The sequence below is a fragment of the Phaseolus vulgaris genome, chromosome 6 (genome assembly GCF_051622355.1).
Source record: "Phaseolus vulgaris cultivar YP4 chromosome 6, ASM5162235v1, whole genome shotgun sequence".
NCBI classification, from domain to species: domain Eukaryota; kingdom Viridiplantae; phylum Streptophyta; class Magnoliopsida; order Fabales; family Fabaceae; genus Phaseolus; species Phaseolus vulgaris.
In genome coordinates, this window is record NC_143503.1 from 5257054 (window position 1) to 5275280 (window position 18227).

The 18227-nt window shown below is 30.7% G+C and overlaps 2 protein-coding genes across 2 annotated transcripts; both read left to right on the plus strand.

Moving 5' to 3' along the window:
- The first annotated feature begins 1883 nt into the window (after positions 1 to 1883).
- LOC137830907 (zinc transporter 8) lies at positions 1884 to 3587 on the plus strand. The gene is made up of 3 exons (XM_068638308.2): positions 1884 to 2541; positions 2668 to 2817; positions 2955 to 3587. Exons 1-3 carry the CDS (start codon positions 1933 to 1935, stop codon positions 3258 to 3260), a joined length of 1065 nt encoding a protein of 354 aa, XP_068494409.2. The 5' UTR covers positions 1884 to 1932; the 3' UTR covers positions 3261 to 3587.
- A 10989-nt stretch (positions 3588 to 14576) lies between these two features.
- Positions 14577 to 16615, plus strand: LOC137833016 (triacylglycerol lipase 2). Its single transcript, XM_068641412.2, has 9 exons — positions 14577 to 14753; positions 14849 to 14956; positions 15063 to 15203; positions 15297 to 15407; positions 15588 to 15731; positions 15826 to 15866; positions 15945 to 16024; positions 16100 to 16195; positions 16296 to 16615. Exons 1-9 carry the CDS (start codon positions 14580 to 14582, stop codon positions 16613 to 16615), a joined length of 1215 nt encoding a protein of 404 aa, XP_068497513.2. The 5' UTR covers positions 14577 to 14579.
- Positions 16616 to 18227: the final 1612 nt, after the last annotated feature.

Genomic DNA, 18227 nt, shown 5'->3' on the forward strand with positions numbered 1-18227 from the left:
ATAAAGAGGAGATCAACATTCAATGATGCATGGAGCACGTTTAATGCATCTACGTCCATACTTGTTAGACATTAAAAGATGTTAAGGTAAACTGGAAGAAAGTTCATATCTTTGTATACATCTTAAGAAGTAAATTCTCTATAGTGAACGAACCCTATGATATTTTTTTATCACATATTTATACAAATCTTGCTTATTTATCTGAGTGGTTGCATTATAAACAATACCCATTATTTTAGTCGGGAGTGATTGTTGCCAAATAATACTCTTATCTTAACAAGGAGTGGTTGCATTCCAAACAATACTCAATGAGTTAGATAAGAGTGGCTAAATATAGTATCATTTGACTTGATATTTTAAACTTTTCCTTAGTTATCTTGTTGAGGTATTTTAGTGATTGACTTTTATCATATAAATTTTATTTTTTGAATGGTGTCATTTTGTAAATAGGTAATTACTATTTAGTAATATACTTTTGCAAATTTATATATTTTAGTAATATGTATTTTTTATTTAGTATATATATAAGTAATTTAATCTTTCATTGTGCTTTAGGAATTGTAGGGATACAACAAGATCAACATACCTTTGGACCAATAGGGATACAAGAAGATTAACATTATTGGGACTATACAACAAGATGAAGGATTTTAAATAGTCTTAGTAACACTAAGAAACATATAAATATAAATATGCAATGAATCATAATGATAATAAAATTTGATGACTTGATTAGAATTTATCAACAAATTTGTATTGATAATTGAGATGAACCTACATCCATCGATAATTATATGAGATATCCAATGATAATTACCGTTAGAAAGTATATAATTTGTTGATAGTTTTTACCAATAGCAAAAATTACTGATCGATTTAGTATAGTTAAAAATTCATAAAAAAAGTATAATACAAATATAATTTGGCATTTATCAATAGATTTTTTAGTCAAAATTTTGTATTTTTCTTATAAATTTATTTGGAAAGGAATGTTGGGTCTTCGTAGCAGTATTCTCATAAGTGAAGTTTTCATCTTTTGATAATAAAATTATATTCTTTATAATTGTGTTGCATTTAGGTATATTTGAAGATAACAAATATTGTATACATCCTGAAAATATAATTTGTTCTAATTAAGTGGTATTACACAGTTCAAAAAAATCTTAGAAACATATAAAATCAATTATGTATAAAGTATCTATATCAATTCTTCTCATGATTAATCTATGTTAGATAATATATATCCCATTAATATTCGTTAGAAAATCAGTATAGATAACTTTTTGGTATATAAAATCAACTATTTAAATTTAACGAAAGAAATTCAATTTGCAATAATTTACTTATGATGATAAAAATATATGACCAACATATAAAAGATTTAAAAGATCGGAGTCAAATAATAAAAAATAAAATGAGATTAAGAATTTCTTTATTATATTAGTTATGCATTACAGTATAGAAGATAAAATGAGATTGGACTTCATATTTTTCTACTTGCATATTTAATATATGATTTTGATGGTTACATTTCCTCTTATGTAGGTCATACGTTTCGGAGATTTCAGAATGAAACACAGATCGTTAATTTGACTTTACTTTTTTTTATTCTTCTCTTTCACACCTTTCAATAGTTTCCTCATGATGGACACACTTCTCTTCTTCTCTCACTAACTCTTCACATTTAAAATCCTCAAACCTGTTTTTCATTGGTTGTTACATACTCATGTCGACATTTTCATGACATGCTTTTTATAGCATTTCCTTTTCCTTTTTCTTTCTTTATCTGTATATTATACAAATTATAATCAATTATTTATTATATCAGGCTACTGCTTTAAACTTACAGAGTTTCCTATTTATATCATTCTCCATCACTTTTTCTCTTCACTGTACTTTTCTTTTCCTTATTTCTATCCGGACTTATCTACCATGGGTAGATTCAGAAATCAATTCTTGTTTTCTTCCTTTATTTTAATCATTCTGGTTGTACTTCCGACCTTAGTTAGAGCAGAATGCACGTGTGATGCAGAAGATGAAAATCGTGACAGAGAAAAAGCTATGAGATACAAAATAGCAGCTCTGGTATCTATTCTAATTGCTAGTGCAATTGGGGTGTGTATTCCTCTTCTGGGCAAAGTGATACCTGCTTTGAGTCCAGAGAAGGATATTTTCTTTATCATAAAAGCTTTTGCTGCGGGTGTAATTCTGGCTACGGGTTTCATCCACGTGCTACCAGATGCTTTTGAGAATCTGACCTCACCTTGTTTGAAGGAGCATCCATGGGGAGATTTTCCTTTCACTGGGTTTGTGGCAATGTGCACTGCCATGGGGACTCTCATGGTGGATACTTATGCCACTGCTTATTTTCAGAAACACCATTCCCAAGAAATACAGAGTGAGAATAGGGATGTGGAGAAAGAGGCAGGGCACGAAGGGCACGTGCATCTTCACACGCATGCAACGCATGGCCATGCTCCTGGCCCTGTTCACTCCGATGATCACTCCTCCCAGCTTCTTCGCCATCGAGTCATATCACAGGTATTCATCACTTCTTCGTTTTGTCAATTGATAGAGACCTAATTTGAAAGGTTTTGAATTGTTTAATGGGGTTTCTTAAATATGGTTGATAATGGTTTGGGATTGAGGGTTTTGATATTGTTGCAGGTGTTGGAGTTGGGAATTGTTGTTCACTCTGTTATCATTGGAATTTCCCTGGGAGCTTCTGAGAGTCCGAACACAATAAGACCATTGGTAGCTGCCTTGACTTTTCATCAATTCTTTGAAGGCATGGGACTTGGAAGCTGTATATCTCAGGTATTCTATCCATTCATGAACTTTCTTGATTGACTTAAAGATGTGAGTGGGACTTGTTGGGTTGGTATGGAACAAATAAATATGATTAAGATGATTGGTACTAATTAATCAATGACGTTTGAAATGTACTGTTGCAGGCAAATTTCAAGAGAGTATCTGTTATAGTGATGGGGTTGTTCTTTGCGTTGACGACTCCAGTGGGGATTGGAATTGGCATAGGAATAACAAATGTTTATGATGAGAATAGTCCAACTGCTCTTATTGTGGAAGGAGTGTTCAATGCAGCTTCGGCTGGGATCTTAATTTACATGTCACTTGTTGATCTTCTTGCCACTGATTTCATGAATCCTAGGATGCAACAGAGTGGCAGACTCCGTTTAGGGGCCAATGTTTCTCTTCTGTTAGGAGCTGGTTTTATGTCTCTCATAGCTAAATGGGCTTAAGAAGATTGTGTTCGTTTTAGTTTAGGTTAGGAGGAATTATAAATTACACTTACAGTTGAGATTCTGTGCTCTTTCTCATAAACCTTTTTTTACCTGGTATATGGTCAAAATGTTTATTTCTGCATACAGATTTAGGAGTATTTTAGGATTCGAATTTTGAAGTAGAACTAGATGTGTTCATGGTTTCAATTAGCATTGCTTATGTGTTGATAAAACATCATATACTGTGAATGCAGCACCCATGAATATAATGCTCACTGTTAATGTTAATCATGTCTTCTGCTTTGGATGAGTCAGTCTGAAACAAGATCTTAGTTATTCTTTATCTCCCTTGAAGTAAAGATTTGTGTTACACATGATCTTTTATAATTATTTTAGTAAGTTTCTCTACAACATTTATAAAAATCATATGTTAATTAGTTTGTTATAAATTAATATTAAAAGTTTTTTCCATTTTTTTTAATTTATATATAAATTAATTCTAACTTATATAAAAATTAACTTTTTTTTTAGTTTTATCTCTTAAAACTTTTATTAATTCATATTTACTCTTTGAAAGGATTTATATGAATTTTGTAAATAAGTTATGTAAAACTTTAAAGAAATCAGAGGTATATACTTTTATAGTATTTAGAATGAAAAATTATATAATATTTTTAAAATGAAAAAGAAAAATAAAAAATTTGTAATGGGTAAAAGTTAGCTATTTTGAATTATTTTATAATATTACTTATTATAATACTTTTTATAATTATTTTAGTAAGCTCCTCTATAACATTTATAAAAATTATAATATAATTAGTTTGTTATAAATTAATTTTAGAATTTTTTCCATTTTTTAATTTATATATAAATTAATTTTAACTTATATAAACATTAATTTTTCTATTTATTTTTATCTCTTAAAAAATTTATTTCTTCATATTTACTCTTTGACAGGATTTATATGAATTTTGTAAATAAGTTATGTAAAACTTTAAAGAAATCAGAGGTATATACTTTTATAATATTTAGAATGAAAAATTATAGAATATTTTTAAAATGAAAAAGAAAAAAGTTGTAATGTGTAAGAGTTAGCTAATTTGAATTATTTTATATATTAGGTATTATAATACTTTTTATAATTATTTTAGTAAGTTTCTCTATAACATTTATAAAAATTATAATATAATTAGTTTGTTATAAATTAATTTTAGAAGTTTTTCCATTTTTTAATTTCTATATAAATTAATTTTAACTTATATAAAAATTAACTGGTTTTTATTTTTATCTCTTAAAACTTTTATTTCTTCATATTTACTCTTTGAAAGGATTTATATGAATTTTGTAATAAGTTATGTAAAACTTTAAAGAAATCAGAGGTATATATGAATTTTGTAAATAAGTTATGTAATACTTTAAAGAAATCAGTGGTATATACTTTTATAGTATTTAGAATGAAAAATTATAGAATATTTTTAAAATGAAAAAGAAAAAGCTTGTAACGTGTAAAAGTTAGCTATTTTGAATTACTTTATAATATTACGTATTATAATACTTTCTATAACTATTTTCTCTATAACATTTATACAAATTATAAGCTAATTAGTTTGCTATAATGTAATTTTAGAAGTTTTTCCATTTTTTTAATTTATGTATGTACTGCTAGGTCGAAAGGTCAATCGAAAGGTTAGACCGAAAAGTTAAACCGAAAGGTTGGACTGAAAGGTCGACCCGAAAGGTTAAATGTAAAAATTATAAATAAATAACATTATAAATGGTTATTGTAGCAAAATCCATAATGATAAGGCCCAAATTAATAGGTGTGTATTTAAAAATATATTAGGTACAAAAAGAAAAGTCCAAATAAGTTTTGGGTCCAATAAGAGAACATTATAAATAGGTAATCAATCTAAGAGGTATGTGGAGTGATTTTATATGATAAATATATCAAACTGATTCTGACTTTGGCATCGGAGCGCCTTGCAGGTACACACGCCCAATTGTGAGTGGAGACTGAGAGGAGAAGTCGAGAGGTCTAGTTGATCTAGCCCAGTAAACTTGTCAGCCATACGCCCAACTTCAAGCAGGAGTGAATCGAGAGCCCAACCCGAGAAGTTCAGAAGATCCGAGAAGTCAACACATTTTGCTGAAGGAAGAGTAGTTTTTGGACCCTTTGTAAGAACATTTTGGCGCCCACTGGGGACCGAGAAACATGATAGCTAAGAGAGTAAGCAGATATGAGTGGAAGAGAGGAACAATTTGGAGAGCAGGGAGACTACCAGAATATGATGTCGATGGCAATGGTGATGCAGTTGCAAAAGGAATTTGAAACATTAAAAAAAAATATTGAAGAAGAATTAAGCATGTCGGCATTAGAAGTTCCTAGTGGAGCCGACGCGACTTCTTGGCCACTCAGTATCTGATCAATTGGCACAAGTTGACCCTGGTAGAAGTCTTTATCGACATCAAACTTGACCTTGCTGAAGAGCCTTTTGGAACCTGAGCTCGTCTTAATCCAAAACATTACCTCCAGGTCCTTCAACAACTTTTCTACCTTCTCCTCGAACCGTTACTTCGAGAGGGTCATATATGAAAGGCTCTCTTTGAGCCCGGATCTCCTCATTCGCCTTTACGGCCACCTCTTTCCCCATTCTCTTGGCTTCGACACACAAGTTTTTCCAATTATTCACCTCGACCTCAAGGTGTTGGTTCTTAGTAAGAAGATTGTTGTTTTTATTTAAGGTCGTCTGGAGGTTAGCAGCTGACTCCTCCAGTTGTGCACATAGGTTGTCCAACTTGGCCACATTTTTATCTCACTTCATCAAGTCCGAAGCTATCCGCTTACCGAGAACTAGGGTACGTGAACACAACTCCATCAAGGCATCATGGACCTGGGAAGGATGAGCCAAGAGGTAGGCATCTTGCTCGTAGGGGTTAAGTTTGATCGTGACCTTCTCGGCCACTTGCAAGTCGTGATCCAAGAATTTGGGGTCAGTGGAACTCGATCCCCCGGCCGCACGACCTCTCTTTGGAGACTTTCCCAAAGAAGAGCGTTCCCTGTGATGCCGAGAGGAACGGCCACGATCTTCCTTTCTCTTCTTTGGATTGATGGGAGGACGATTACCCTCTGCAACCGGCATGGCGGATTTGACACCCAACTCAACACTCCCTGCCCTTTGAGCCTGCCTCTTCAGACGAAGTTCCCGGAAGTAATCGTTGTTGCTGCCTGCCATTGTCATACTCGCCATTATCCCTACACATGACAAGAGGATTAAGTCAATGTTAGGATACAAATAAGACGAGATGAGTAGAATAACATACCATCAACATCAATGTTTCATTGAGGAGACAGGTAGGCACGAACAAGAGGCCGGGTTGGAATCTTGTGGGGAAGCCCGTCCAAGACTGACAATACCTCCAGGTCGTCCTCGGTCATCAGGGATCTCGATCACATATGAAAACGTGTCAGATCCTTTGTTCAATATAATGGAAACCTGGGAGTCTCGCCCTCGAAGAAAAACTGTCGTCCTTCCTCCTCAATCACGACTTTAAAGAAACTCCCTTTGAAATTCTTATAAGATGTGGTGAAAGGAGCAAGAAGGCTATTCTTCGATTAGCCGACTAAAGATACCCAACTAATCCGGTCTCCCGGCCTTGTACCGAAAAAATGTAAGAAAGACCTAGGGGTGGGCTTAAGACATAGCACTTCACATAGCAACCAAAAGGCCTAGAGCGCAGCCCATTTATTTGGGTGCAACTGAGTAGGAGACATGTTTAAGATATGCAACACCTCCATGGTAAACAAATTAAAAGGAAAACATACATGAATGTCTGAGATCAAACAAGAATAACAATAAAAAAAAGTCTTTAGCTTCTCTCCCCCTACCCAGACACACGGTCTTGTACTCTCTACATCTACATAAAACTAAGGCACCATTCGACAAACCTTCTAAAACAATATCTACACTCTCAACAAAGGTTTGAAGCATATATGTTTCGATACATTTGGAAAAAAAGTGTCGGACCTTATTGTCTACCCACAAGTAATCGCCTCTCGGGTTTCCTCTCCGTCGTATGCACTCTGGGAAGAGGAAGACGACACTGTAGGCTCTGGGTCATTCATACTTACAGGACTGACAACCCGAGAGGACTCCTCAGTGTTCTTGGCATCACTAAAATTGACATCTATGGCCAATGGCCTTTCCCTACTAGGACCCTCCGACACTAATGAAAATAAAGTGGTAATGGAAAGGGAGGACATGGTTACCTTAGAAGACTCTTCAACTGGTGCACACAAATTATAAGAAAGACTCACTCGGCACTCAGATTCTCGGAGCAAGTTCACGGGTGACACGTCAAAAATGGAACCCACCACCACTCCTATTTATAGTGGAGAGAAAGGCGAATATGAACTGTCACACTCAGTCTTCACCGTTGGATTAACTCAACATCAACAACCCAGATCACGCGAATCTGCGATTTCTGACAGACCATCACATTGCATGCCTCAAACACACCAAAGAGCTTCCCCAACCCGGCTTCCCGAGCATACACACAAATACTCGGCATGACAATTATGAAAACTGACGCTTATAAGGTACATCGGCTACCCAGTCTTTTGGCCATATAAGACCCTACGTAGAGTACCTCTACTACGACCTGAGGGGCATATGACCCATGATTCGGGATCAATATCTAAGCTAAAGATAAGACAATTTCTCTTTATAGACTCTACGTTAACACTCAAATCGCTCCACTTGAACCTGGGGGGCAAATGTATTACCGATTGTCGAGAAGACGACATGGCCGAATAACCGAGAAGGCCGAATCACTCCCCTAATCCGAACGCAACCCATAAACCTACAATTAACTGTAATTAAACCGTACTTAATGGTAAACCATGACTAAGGCACAATTGGGCCCTTAGTTGGACCCACAAGCAAGCTCACAACAATTGAGGCCCACCAAAAAATATAAATATTAGAGGGGACCCCAACACCAAAGATAATTTTTCACTCTCAACTCACCTTAACATTGTACTCAGACTGACTTGATTGTCGGAGTGCCTTCGCAAGTACCCCCATTCAGCTTGGAGAAAGGAAGAACAAACAGGAGACCACCACACTTGAAAGTCAAGAAGACTAGAAGACGAAGACCGAAGGAGACACTCAGTTAGAATCTCAACCTTGTAAGAACACTTCAATTTCTCTTTATTCACTTTTAGTACCCAAACATAAGATAATTATGATATTTAAAATATAATTAAATACATGAAATATATATATATACAAAATGAGCAAATGCTCATTATATATTATTTAAATAAATTATAATTTAATAAATTATATCATTTGAATAATATAAGAAATTTTTATTTTACTAAAAAATAAATTACCGACAAATTTTGAAGACAAATATGATTTATGAGTAATTTTTCAACAAGGATTTGTTTCACTCATTTTTCAGTAATTTTCCAACGATTTATCAGTAATTTTTCACTAAATTACCGAAAAAATGAGAATTTGTTTCTGATAGTAATTATGAAATTTGAAAAAATTATTATATGTTTTAATATTCATGAATAAAATTTATCGTATAGTGTGCAAATATTCATCGATAATTGTACGTTAAAATTGATTGATAAATTTCATAATATTAATATAATAATAATAATAATAATAATAAAAGTTAATAATAGTAATAATAATAATATTAATAGCAATAATAAAAATAAGTATGATAATAATAATAATTGTCTTAAAATTAATAATAATGTTTTATAATAATAATACTGATAATTTTATTTTATATAGATTTATACAAAATATTAATTTAATAAATTGATATAATAACAATAAAGATAATAATAATAGTTAATAATAACAATATAGTAATAATATTTTTATTAAATAAAATTAAAATAATAATTATAATAGTAATATTACAAATAATTTATGATAATTGTAATGTTTATAATAATTTTAAATAAATAATAATAATAATAATATTATTATTATTATTAATTTTAATATTAATAATAAATGATAATTTTAAAAATATTAATAAGAATATTATTATTTATATTTTATTTTTTTAATAATTTTTTTTATGTAATAGGAGATGAATGTTGAAATTTGATATGCCAATTTAGCAATGTCAAATTTTAGAATAATGTCTTAACATGATAATTTTTTAGAAAATAAAAATAAAAATATTATTATATAGTGGTGACTTTGTCATATTTACGATTTTCGGTAAAATCCATTTTTTCAGTGATTTATGGAGTGTTGGTATAACAGATTACTTTTCATTTATTAAATTTTTTCTTGTGAAAAAATGATTTGATTAGAAAAAAAATAAATCAAAGTGATTAGAGTGAAATATTATATGCAGTTATACAAGTAATACATTTTTCATGTGAAAAAAAATAAAATTAAGGATTGTTTATAATGCATGAAGTGAGAGTTTCGAGATAAAAAAATAATGACTTTTTTTAAGTCGACCTCTTTAATACTGTCGATTATAAAAAGAGAAAAGGGAGGTATATCTCTAAACAACTTTTCGATGTGTTAAGTATGTAAAAGAATATAAAAAGTTAAATAGGTATTTTTTTAGAGTTATTTTTTTAATTTAAATTGTTAAAAAGACATTAAATAATTATTTTAAATATAAATAGATTTTATATTAATAATTTATATATATAAATTATGTTCAAAGTTATGTGTCTTACATACTATAATAAAAAATAGTTATTAGTCTGAAATCTATCTCATTGTAATTGAATGTGTTTAAGGATAATTTCAAACAGAAGATGTGTACATAATATAATAATAATAATAATAATAATAATAATAATAATAATAATAATAATAATAATAATAATAATAATAATAATAATAGAGAGGAGAGAAACTTGTACTTATTAATATAAAATAAGTTATGGAAAGTAATTCATTTCACTTAACATACTGGATGGATCTCTCTCTCTCTCCATATATTAGCTCTTTCTATTTTTAATTTGTTAATGAATATAAAATTAAATTACGTAAAATATGCATTGAAGGTATATTTATCAAACCATATTTTGTATATTTTAAAAAATATTTATTTAAACAAATAATATTAACTTACATTAATCATTACAAGAAAATCATTAAATAAAAATTAAATTTAGAGATAAAAAATAATTAGTTATTATATTGACTACATTATATATTATTTTAGACACTCAAAGAATTATTAATTTCTAAATTAGTTTCTATTATTGATAAATTAATATATAAATTGGTATCTAATTAACTATCAATTTTTTTTTACCAAATTTAGAATCTAAATAATTGTTAATTAAAACATTGGATACCAATTTAGAAACTATTTATTAATAATAGAAACTAATTTAAAAATCAATAATCTCTATAATTCGTAAAATAATATCTAGTTTAGACAATATAATAACTAATTATTTTTAATTTTTAAAATTAGTTTATATATTCTAATTCTAATAATAGACGAGGCCAATGCTTCCGCGTTTTTTTTTAGATTCTTCTTCTGCTTCGATATGGGCTACGGCTCTGTGGCGGATCTCGTTTAACGTCTTTGGGCAACACCTTATCAGATAATCACGGAAGGGTCCTGGCAACACCCCCCGTCTGAAGGCGTGTACCGTCATGTCTTCGTCTTTGGTGTGCAGCTTCACCACCAGTGCCCCGAACCTGTTTATGAAGTCTTTCAAAGTCTCTCCCTGGTATTGCTTTACATCAAAGAGATCGTAAGAGACAGGAGGGGGAGCCTGGTTGACGATGTACTGCTCTCTGAATAACGTTGAGAATTGGTCGAATGAGGTAATGTGTCCATCAGGAAGACTGATGAACCAGTCCAACGCTGTGCCTGAGAAAGTACTCATAAACAACTTACAGTGCATGGCGTCGGTGCCTCCTGAGATCATCATCTGGGTGTGGAAAGCCGTGATATGGGCTTCTGGGTCCTCTACGCCTGTGAAGGCGATATTTGGTCCCATGAAGTTGGCTGGTATCACAGTGTCCATGATTGCTTGCGAAAATGGCATGGGGCGAGCCCTAACCGGTATGGGCGGCTTTCGCTCATCAGTTGTACGCTTACCCATGCATTGCAAATCTCTACATAGTTCTACGTTGGCTCTGCGCAGTTCCTCATTGTTTGCATGCAACGCTGCCAAAATCCTGTCCTGGTCAACCTTGAATGCCGCTACAGCCAGCTGGAGAGCGCGAATGCTCTCCATGAGTTGTTGCATGGAGACGTTGTCTCCTTCCTCTAGTGCAGATGTACCTTGCCTCGTATTCCTCATGTTGTTGGATGACTCTCAACACGATTGTGAATGAGACCTAGTTTTATCGGGTCCCACGGTGGACGCCAAATGTTCTCGCCGGTTGACTCAGCCGTCGTTGACTTCAAAGGCAGATGGTGACTTCTTCTATTTGTTGGTGGTTTCTACTCTCTCATTGGGTGGTCGAGAGTGGCTCCGTTGAAACAGAGGGGACCTGTTGATTCCACTTCGACAATCAAGTTAGTACTAGGCTAAGAAACAATAAGTATGTAAAGCAGTTTCAGTCTTAGAAATAGTGTACCTTTCTAGGGTTCTTACCACCCTTTATATAGACTGTATCTAGGTCAACTCCCTGTCCCACGAGGATCTTTCCTTAAGGGAATTAGGGTTACTGGCGAGGCATCCTGTGACGCATTGCACAATCTTAGCGCAGCCGTTGCACGAGACTTTCCTCTTCTGGAATGCAAAATCTTAACAATATGGCCGCCAGGGTACAACTCATGCACCAGCGCTTCGGGGCCATATGTTCTATGAGTGCCCTAAGTATTCATGTGTCATGCATGCAGTTAATCCTTGGAAACCCTAACCCTTACGGGCCTTAGTGCCTCCAAGGATTACTTACTTGTGCTAGACTTGAATGTACTATACACACCACATGCATGAACCCTCCCGTGACTTAGGTCCTCCTTACGTTTGGATGATAACTCATTATTATTTTTGGTACCCACTTACGTGACCCATTGATGCGACCAGACCATCAGGATCCGATGTCAATGTCTTGACGCCAATGTCTGAGGTCTGGCCAGTACAATTACCTATATCAAGATTTTTCTACCAAATTTAGAATCTAAATAATTGTTAATTAAAATTTTAACGGTTAATTAGATACTAATTTAAAAATTATTTATTAATAATAAAAACTAATTTAATATTTAATAGTTTCTTTAATTCGTAAAATAATATCTAATTTAAACAATATAATAACTTATTATTTTTAATTTTTAAAATTAGTTTATGTTTAATAATTTTCTTGTTAAGATGAGTTTTAAGTAATACTGTTCCATTATAAACATATTTCTTTTAATCATATCATACAATTTCTAGTTTTGTTAATTAGAGTTTGAAGTGAATTAAACTTTTTTTTTAATTTTGTATGTGTAAGATCCAATATTTTTCATTTTTTTTATTTTTAATTATATTAGATTTAAAATTGATTTTAAAAATATATTAGTTTTAAAATCTGTATAGACCTATTTAAAAACATTAAAACTATTTTTTAGAATTAAAAATTAAATTCAATCCATATATTTAGATTTAGATTTACCACTATAAGAAGATCATCAAATAGAAACCAATTTTTAGACACTAAAATAATTAGTTGCAATAGTAACTAAATTAAAGACCATTTTTTAAACTAAAAAAAAATTGTTTCTAAATTAGTTTATATTATTTTTAAATAGTTTCTAAATTGGTATCTAATTAGATTCTAAATTTGGTAGCAAAAACATTGGTTGCTAATTAGATACCAATTTAGAAACCATCTAACAAAAATATAAACTAATTTAGAAACAAAAAATTTATTTAGTCCCTAAAATGGTATCTAATTTAGTAACTATAGCAACTAATTATTTTTTGTTTCTAAAATTGGTTTCTATTTTATGATTTTCTTGTAGTGTACAAAACTTTAAAATAGTATAAATTTAATTTAATTTCAATGCAATTATTTAAATCTATAAATAATTTAAAATTTGTATTATTCAGATTTTAAATAATTTAAATATTTATTTATTTCATGTATTTTTAAGTAGGACATTAAATAAATTAATATTTATATTTATTTATAATTTTAAATATTTTAGTAATTTTATATATTTTAGATTTTTATTTAAATAAGAAATTAAATAATTTAGGAATTGTATTTATTTAGAATTTTGAATATTTTAAAATTTTTATATATTTTAGATTTTTATTTAAACAAGACATTAAATGATATGTATTTAAAATTTTGAATAATTTAAGAATTTTATATATTTTAGAGTTTTATTTAATAAGATTCTAAATAATTTAGGAATAACATTTATTTAGGATTTTGAATATTTTAAGAATTTTACATATTTCAGATTTTATTTAAATAAGGCTTAAATAATTTAGGAATCATATTTATTTAAAATTTTAAATATTTTAAGAATTGAATATAGTTCAGATTTTTATTTAAATAAAACTTTAAATAATTTAGGGAATTTTGAATATTTTAAGAATTTTATTTATTCAGATTTTTATTTAATAAGACATTAACTAATTTAGAAATTATATTTAGAATTTTGAATATCTTAAGAATGTTATATATTTCAGATTTTTACTTAAATAAGACATTAAATAATTTAGGAAACATATTTATATTTAGAATTTTGAATATTTTAAGAATTTTATATATTTTATATTTTTATTTAAATAAGAGATAAAATAATTAGAAATTATATATTTAGGATTTTAAATATTTAAGAATTTTATATGTTTCATGTTTTTATTTAAATAAAACATTCAATATTTTTATTTATTTATTATTTTTTTAAAATTGAAAATTTTATATCTTTCAGATTTTTATTTAAATAACACATTAAACAATTTAATATTTATATTTATTTGTGAATTTAAATATTTTAAATATTTCATATTTATATTTAAATAAAATATTATAGATTTTTTTCTGATAATAACAAATATTTTCCATCATTTCACATATTGTTTTCCGAAATTAATTCTTAGACCCTACCGAAAATAATAATTTAGTTAAAAACAATTTTATTCCAAAACTGTAAAAGAAATCCTTCAACACATTTAACTGAAATGAAATCTCTCCAACGTATACGAAATTTATGTTTCTAAACGAATTGATTGTTGAAAATAAGTTAAATTTGAGCATAAAAGATTATGTTACAGCCATCTATTAATCTTTGTCTTTAGACTACAAAAGCCTATAAAACGCCATCAGTTTTGTTAATTACCAAAGTATGAGAAAAAACCAGACATTGGCAATGGCTAACACAGTAGTGAGCTTGGTTTCAATAGCCCTCCTTTGCGTTACAATAGCACAAGGGAGACCAAATTTTGAAGCAACACCCTCTTCAGTTAATGATCATGGTTTTCAAATTGATGGTATCTGCCAAACAGCGGTAGTGACACAAGGTTACAAATGTGAAGAACATCAGGTACATACATATTACTATATATTTTCTCATCATGTTGAATCCACATGCCTGTGTTTATCAAGTCATTTTACTGATGAACTTCTTGGTGGAATCAGGTTCAGACAGACGATGGCTACATCCTCAGTCTGCAGAGGTTGCCAGCGGGGCGCTCCGGTAAGAAAGCCGACAAGCCACCGGTGCTTTTACAACATGGTCTCTTCTGTGTAAGTTGTTTTCAAGGCCTAGAAAGATACATATACAAGTTTTTCATAAAATAGTGAGTGATGAACTGAGATAATGAAGTTGTTGTGTTGTGTTGTGTGGTTTCAGGATGCCCTAACATGGCTGATAAATGGTCCAGATGAAGCATTGGCTTTTATCTTAGCAGATAATGGTTATGATGTGTGGATTTCCAATACTCGTGGAACAAAATATAGCCGCGGCCACACATCACTGTCTTCTAATGACAAGGTTCTTTTCCTTAATAAGATCACATGCATTCATTTTTACTTTGATTAAACCAGTTAAAAATAGCTAATTGTTTTGTTGATTATTTTTGTGTAGGCTTTTTGGAATTGGTCATGGGATGAGTTGGCTAGTTATGATCTTCCTGCTTTTGTGAACTATGTGCACAAAAACACTGCTCAGAACATTCATTACGTTGGTCATTCTTTGGTATGAATGTCTCTAATTTCTTTCTTATAAACCTTATTTTATAAGCTATTCATAGGAAATAATTAAGAAATAATGCAAATCCTAGTATATACAATGTACAGATATGTATATGTTATGTTACAGTTTTGATATTGCTCTCAAATGTATATGATGATAAGGTTATTTTTGTTTGAAATTCAGGGAACCTTAATGGCTTTTACTGCTTTCTCTGGAGGAAAAGTGTTCAACATGTTGAGATCAGCTGCAATGCTTTCCCCAATTGCTCATATGCGTCAAGTTAATTCACCAATAGCAAGAATATTTGCTGACCAATTTGTAGCTGAGGTGAGACACAAGCAACATCATTTAAATTTCAATTCATTTATTGAATACAATTTGAGTTTGATGTTTTTTTTTTTTAATTTTCTCAATGTGACAGCATCTTGGCTTAATAGGCCTCCATGAATTCATTCCAAACGGGTAATCAACCTTGAAATTTTACAAGTTCTTTATGCAGAAAGTTATGATTTTGATTCTAACAGTAGTATCTAACCACAGGGAAGCTGCTGCCAAATTAGTGGAAGGCTTGTGCACTACTTTAAAAATTGACTGCTCAAACCCGTTGGCATTTTTCACAGGTACCATGAATGTTGTTGGCAATATCATATTAAAGAACTCCTTATTTGACATTACTTTTTACCTTGTAATTCCAGGTCCAAATTGCTGCTTAAATTCCACCAAACTAAATTCCTTTCTTGATCATGGACTACAGTCAACAGCAACACAGAACTTGATCCATCTTAGTCAAAGTGAGTATCCACTTTTCTTGTTTCTCACCCATTTTATATGTTGAACATAAAATTCATTTCTTATTGACCCCATTTGTTTCTTCTTGTGGTTTCTTCGTAGTGATCAGAACAGGAAGTATAGCAAAATATGATTATCGTAATCCATTACAGAACGGCCAGCACTATGGTGGAGTATTGCCTCCTCCTTATGACTTCACAGCAATGCCAAAGGAATTTCCTCTTTTTCTGAGCTATGGAGGATCAGATATGCTATCTGACGTAAATGATGTGCAGCTTTTGCTGAATGACCTCAAAAATCATGTTGCAAAGAAGCTCGTGGTGTTGTTTAGGAAAGAATATGCTCACGTTGATTTTTTCATGGCTACCAATGTTAAACAAGTTCTTTATGATCCTATTCTATCTTTCTTCCTGGTTAATTGATTCTGTAGATGATTTCCCTTCAAATACCTTCATTTTTTTTCCCATCTAGTTAGTTCAATAGAATATGTTGCATTTTCCTTTGATCAATATATATATTACATTTTTTCTTCTGTTCTCACTCCTACTTATTAACTCCATAACTCACTGTTCTGATACTTGTACCATATTCAAACTCTTCACAAAATGATAAATTTCACATATATATATTGCAAATAAATCAAGTAAATATTATTTGTTAAGAATCTATTTTACATTTACACTTTATATATTTTTACCTTTAACGTGAAATAAACATCTCATCAATGACTTTATATTTTACAACTCTCTTTTAATTTTATTTTAGAAAACATCAAGAGAAATAAAGTGTGAAGATATATACTTTAACTTTCTGTCAAGTGTTATGCCAATATACCTCTTGGGTTAAGATATATACTTTTATCTTCTTTTTATCAGCAAAGAATAATTGTGGTGAGATGACCCCAAGTCGTCTTCCAACGAATCTAATAGTGAAATTAGTAGATCGGTGTTTAGAATCTATCTGCAATAATAAGAGTTAGTAATAACAATCATAATAAAAAGAAAATTGAGATAGTTATGCAAGAAATATAGAAGAGATTTGAAACAACAAATAAAAAGCGGTTGATCCCAAGTTCTTCTACCATTGAATTCTTCACAGGTTCTCTAAATATTAATCTTTTCTCAATCCTCCAACAGAGTTAAACCAGATTGAATAAGTGTCAATCTAATTCAACTGAAACTCACCAGTAAAACATGCGTCTACTGGTTTAATCAATACCCACTTTGTTTCATGCGTATACTCCATGTGAATGCTTACCTCCTTTTTCTTGAATCATGCGCCCAAGAAATTAATTAGAACAATGCGAACTAACTAAGAAACTAAAGTTTAAGATAAGAAAGACTCTCAATCATGCGTTCAAGTACAACCTCTCACAAAAAACCAGTTTTCCAAGAAATTAGACTATTAAAACATTTGTTGTAGAGAATTAAAAATCAAAACTTTGATCGAACAAAACCTCAGAACTCATTGGAGAATTACAAAAGAATCAACCAAATAGGTTTAGCCTTCCATGCGGAGGTAAAACAAAAGAATTACAAAGAAGAAAAGAAACTAAGAAAACCCGATGAAGCTCTCCCTTTTCTCCTTGATGCTTGTTTCCTTTTATAGGCTTTTATGCTCCAAGGATCTTGGGAAAATATTGTAGTTTATATTTTTTTAACAGTTTCCAAGTTTCTAACTTTCTAGAATTCTTGTATTTTGCAGAAGATTTGCTTCCAATTCTGTTTAAGATATTGTAGATTTCATTTTCTCTTTCTTCTCATCAGAATTTGTTTCTTGTTTTGGTTCAAGAAGCAACTTGGACTTTTGCATATTTGGCCCATTCACAAAGGTAGATGTTTCATCCGGATAATTTACTCTAAAAACACAAAATGAACAATAATAAGATTTAAGGCCCAAATAAACCCAATTATATGAATCTAAATTAAAACAATGGATTTATTTATTATTATAGTCCAATAATCCATGATTAAAGTTATTGAGTGTGAATAAATATATGCTCATCAAGCTGGCATACAAAATACGGAGACATAG

What these genes read in the sequence shown, in the direction of transcription:
- LOC137830907 (XM_068638308.2), top strand. Translation starts at nt 1,933, where the DNA reads ATGGGTAGATTCAGAAATCAATTCTTGTTTTCTTCCTTTATTTTAATC. An exon ending in GCCATCGAGTCATATCACAG is followed by an intron (nt 2,542 to 2,667) that starts GTATTCATCACT and finishes ATATTGTTGCAG; the next exon opens with GTGTTGGAGTTGGGAATTGT. An exon ending in TTGGAAGCTGTATATCTCAG is followed by an intron (nt 2,818 to 2,954) that starts GTATTCTATCCA and finishes GTACTGTTGCAG; the next exon opens with GCAAATTTCAAGAGAGTATC.
- LOC137833016 (XM_068641412.2), top strand. Translation starts at nt 14,580, where the DNA reads ATGGCTAACACAGTAGTGAGCTTGGTTTCAATAGCCCTCCTTTGCGTT. An exon ending in CCCGTTGGCATTTTTCACAG is followed by an intron (nt 16,025 to 16,099) that starts GTACCATGAATG and finishes TTGTAATTCCAG; the next exon opens with GTCCAAATTGCTGCTTAAAT. An exon ending in CTTGATCCATCTTAGTCAAA is followed by an intron (nt 16,196 to 16,295) that starts GTGAGTATCCAC and finishes GTTTCTTCGTAG; the next exon opens with TGATCAGAACAGGAAGTATA.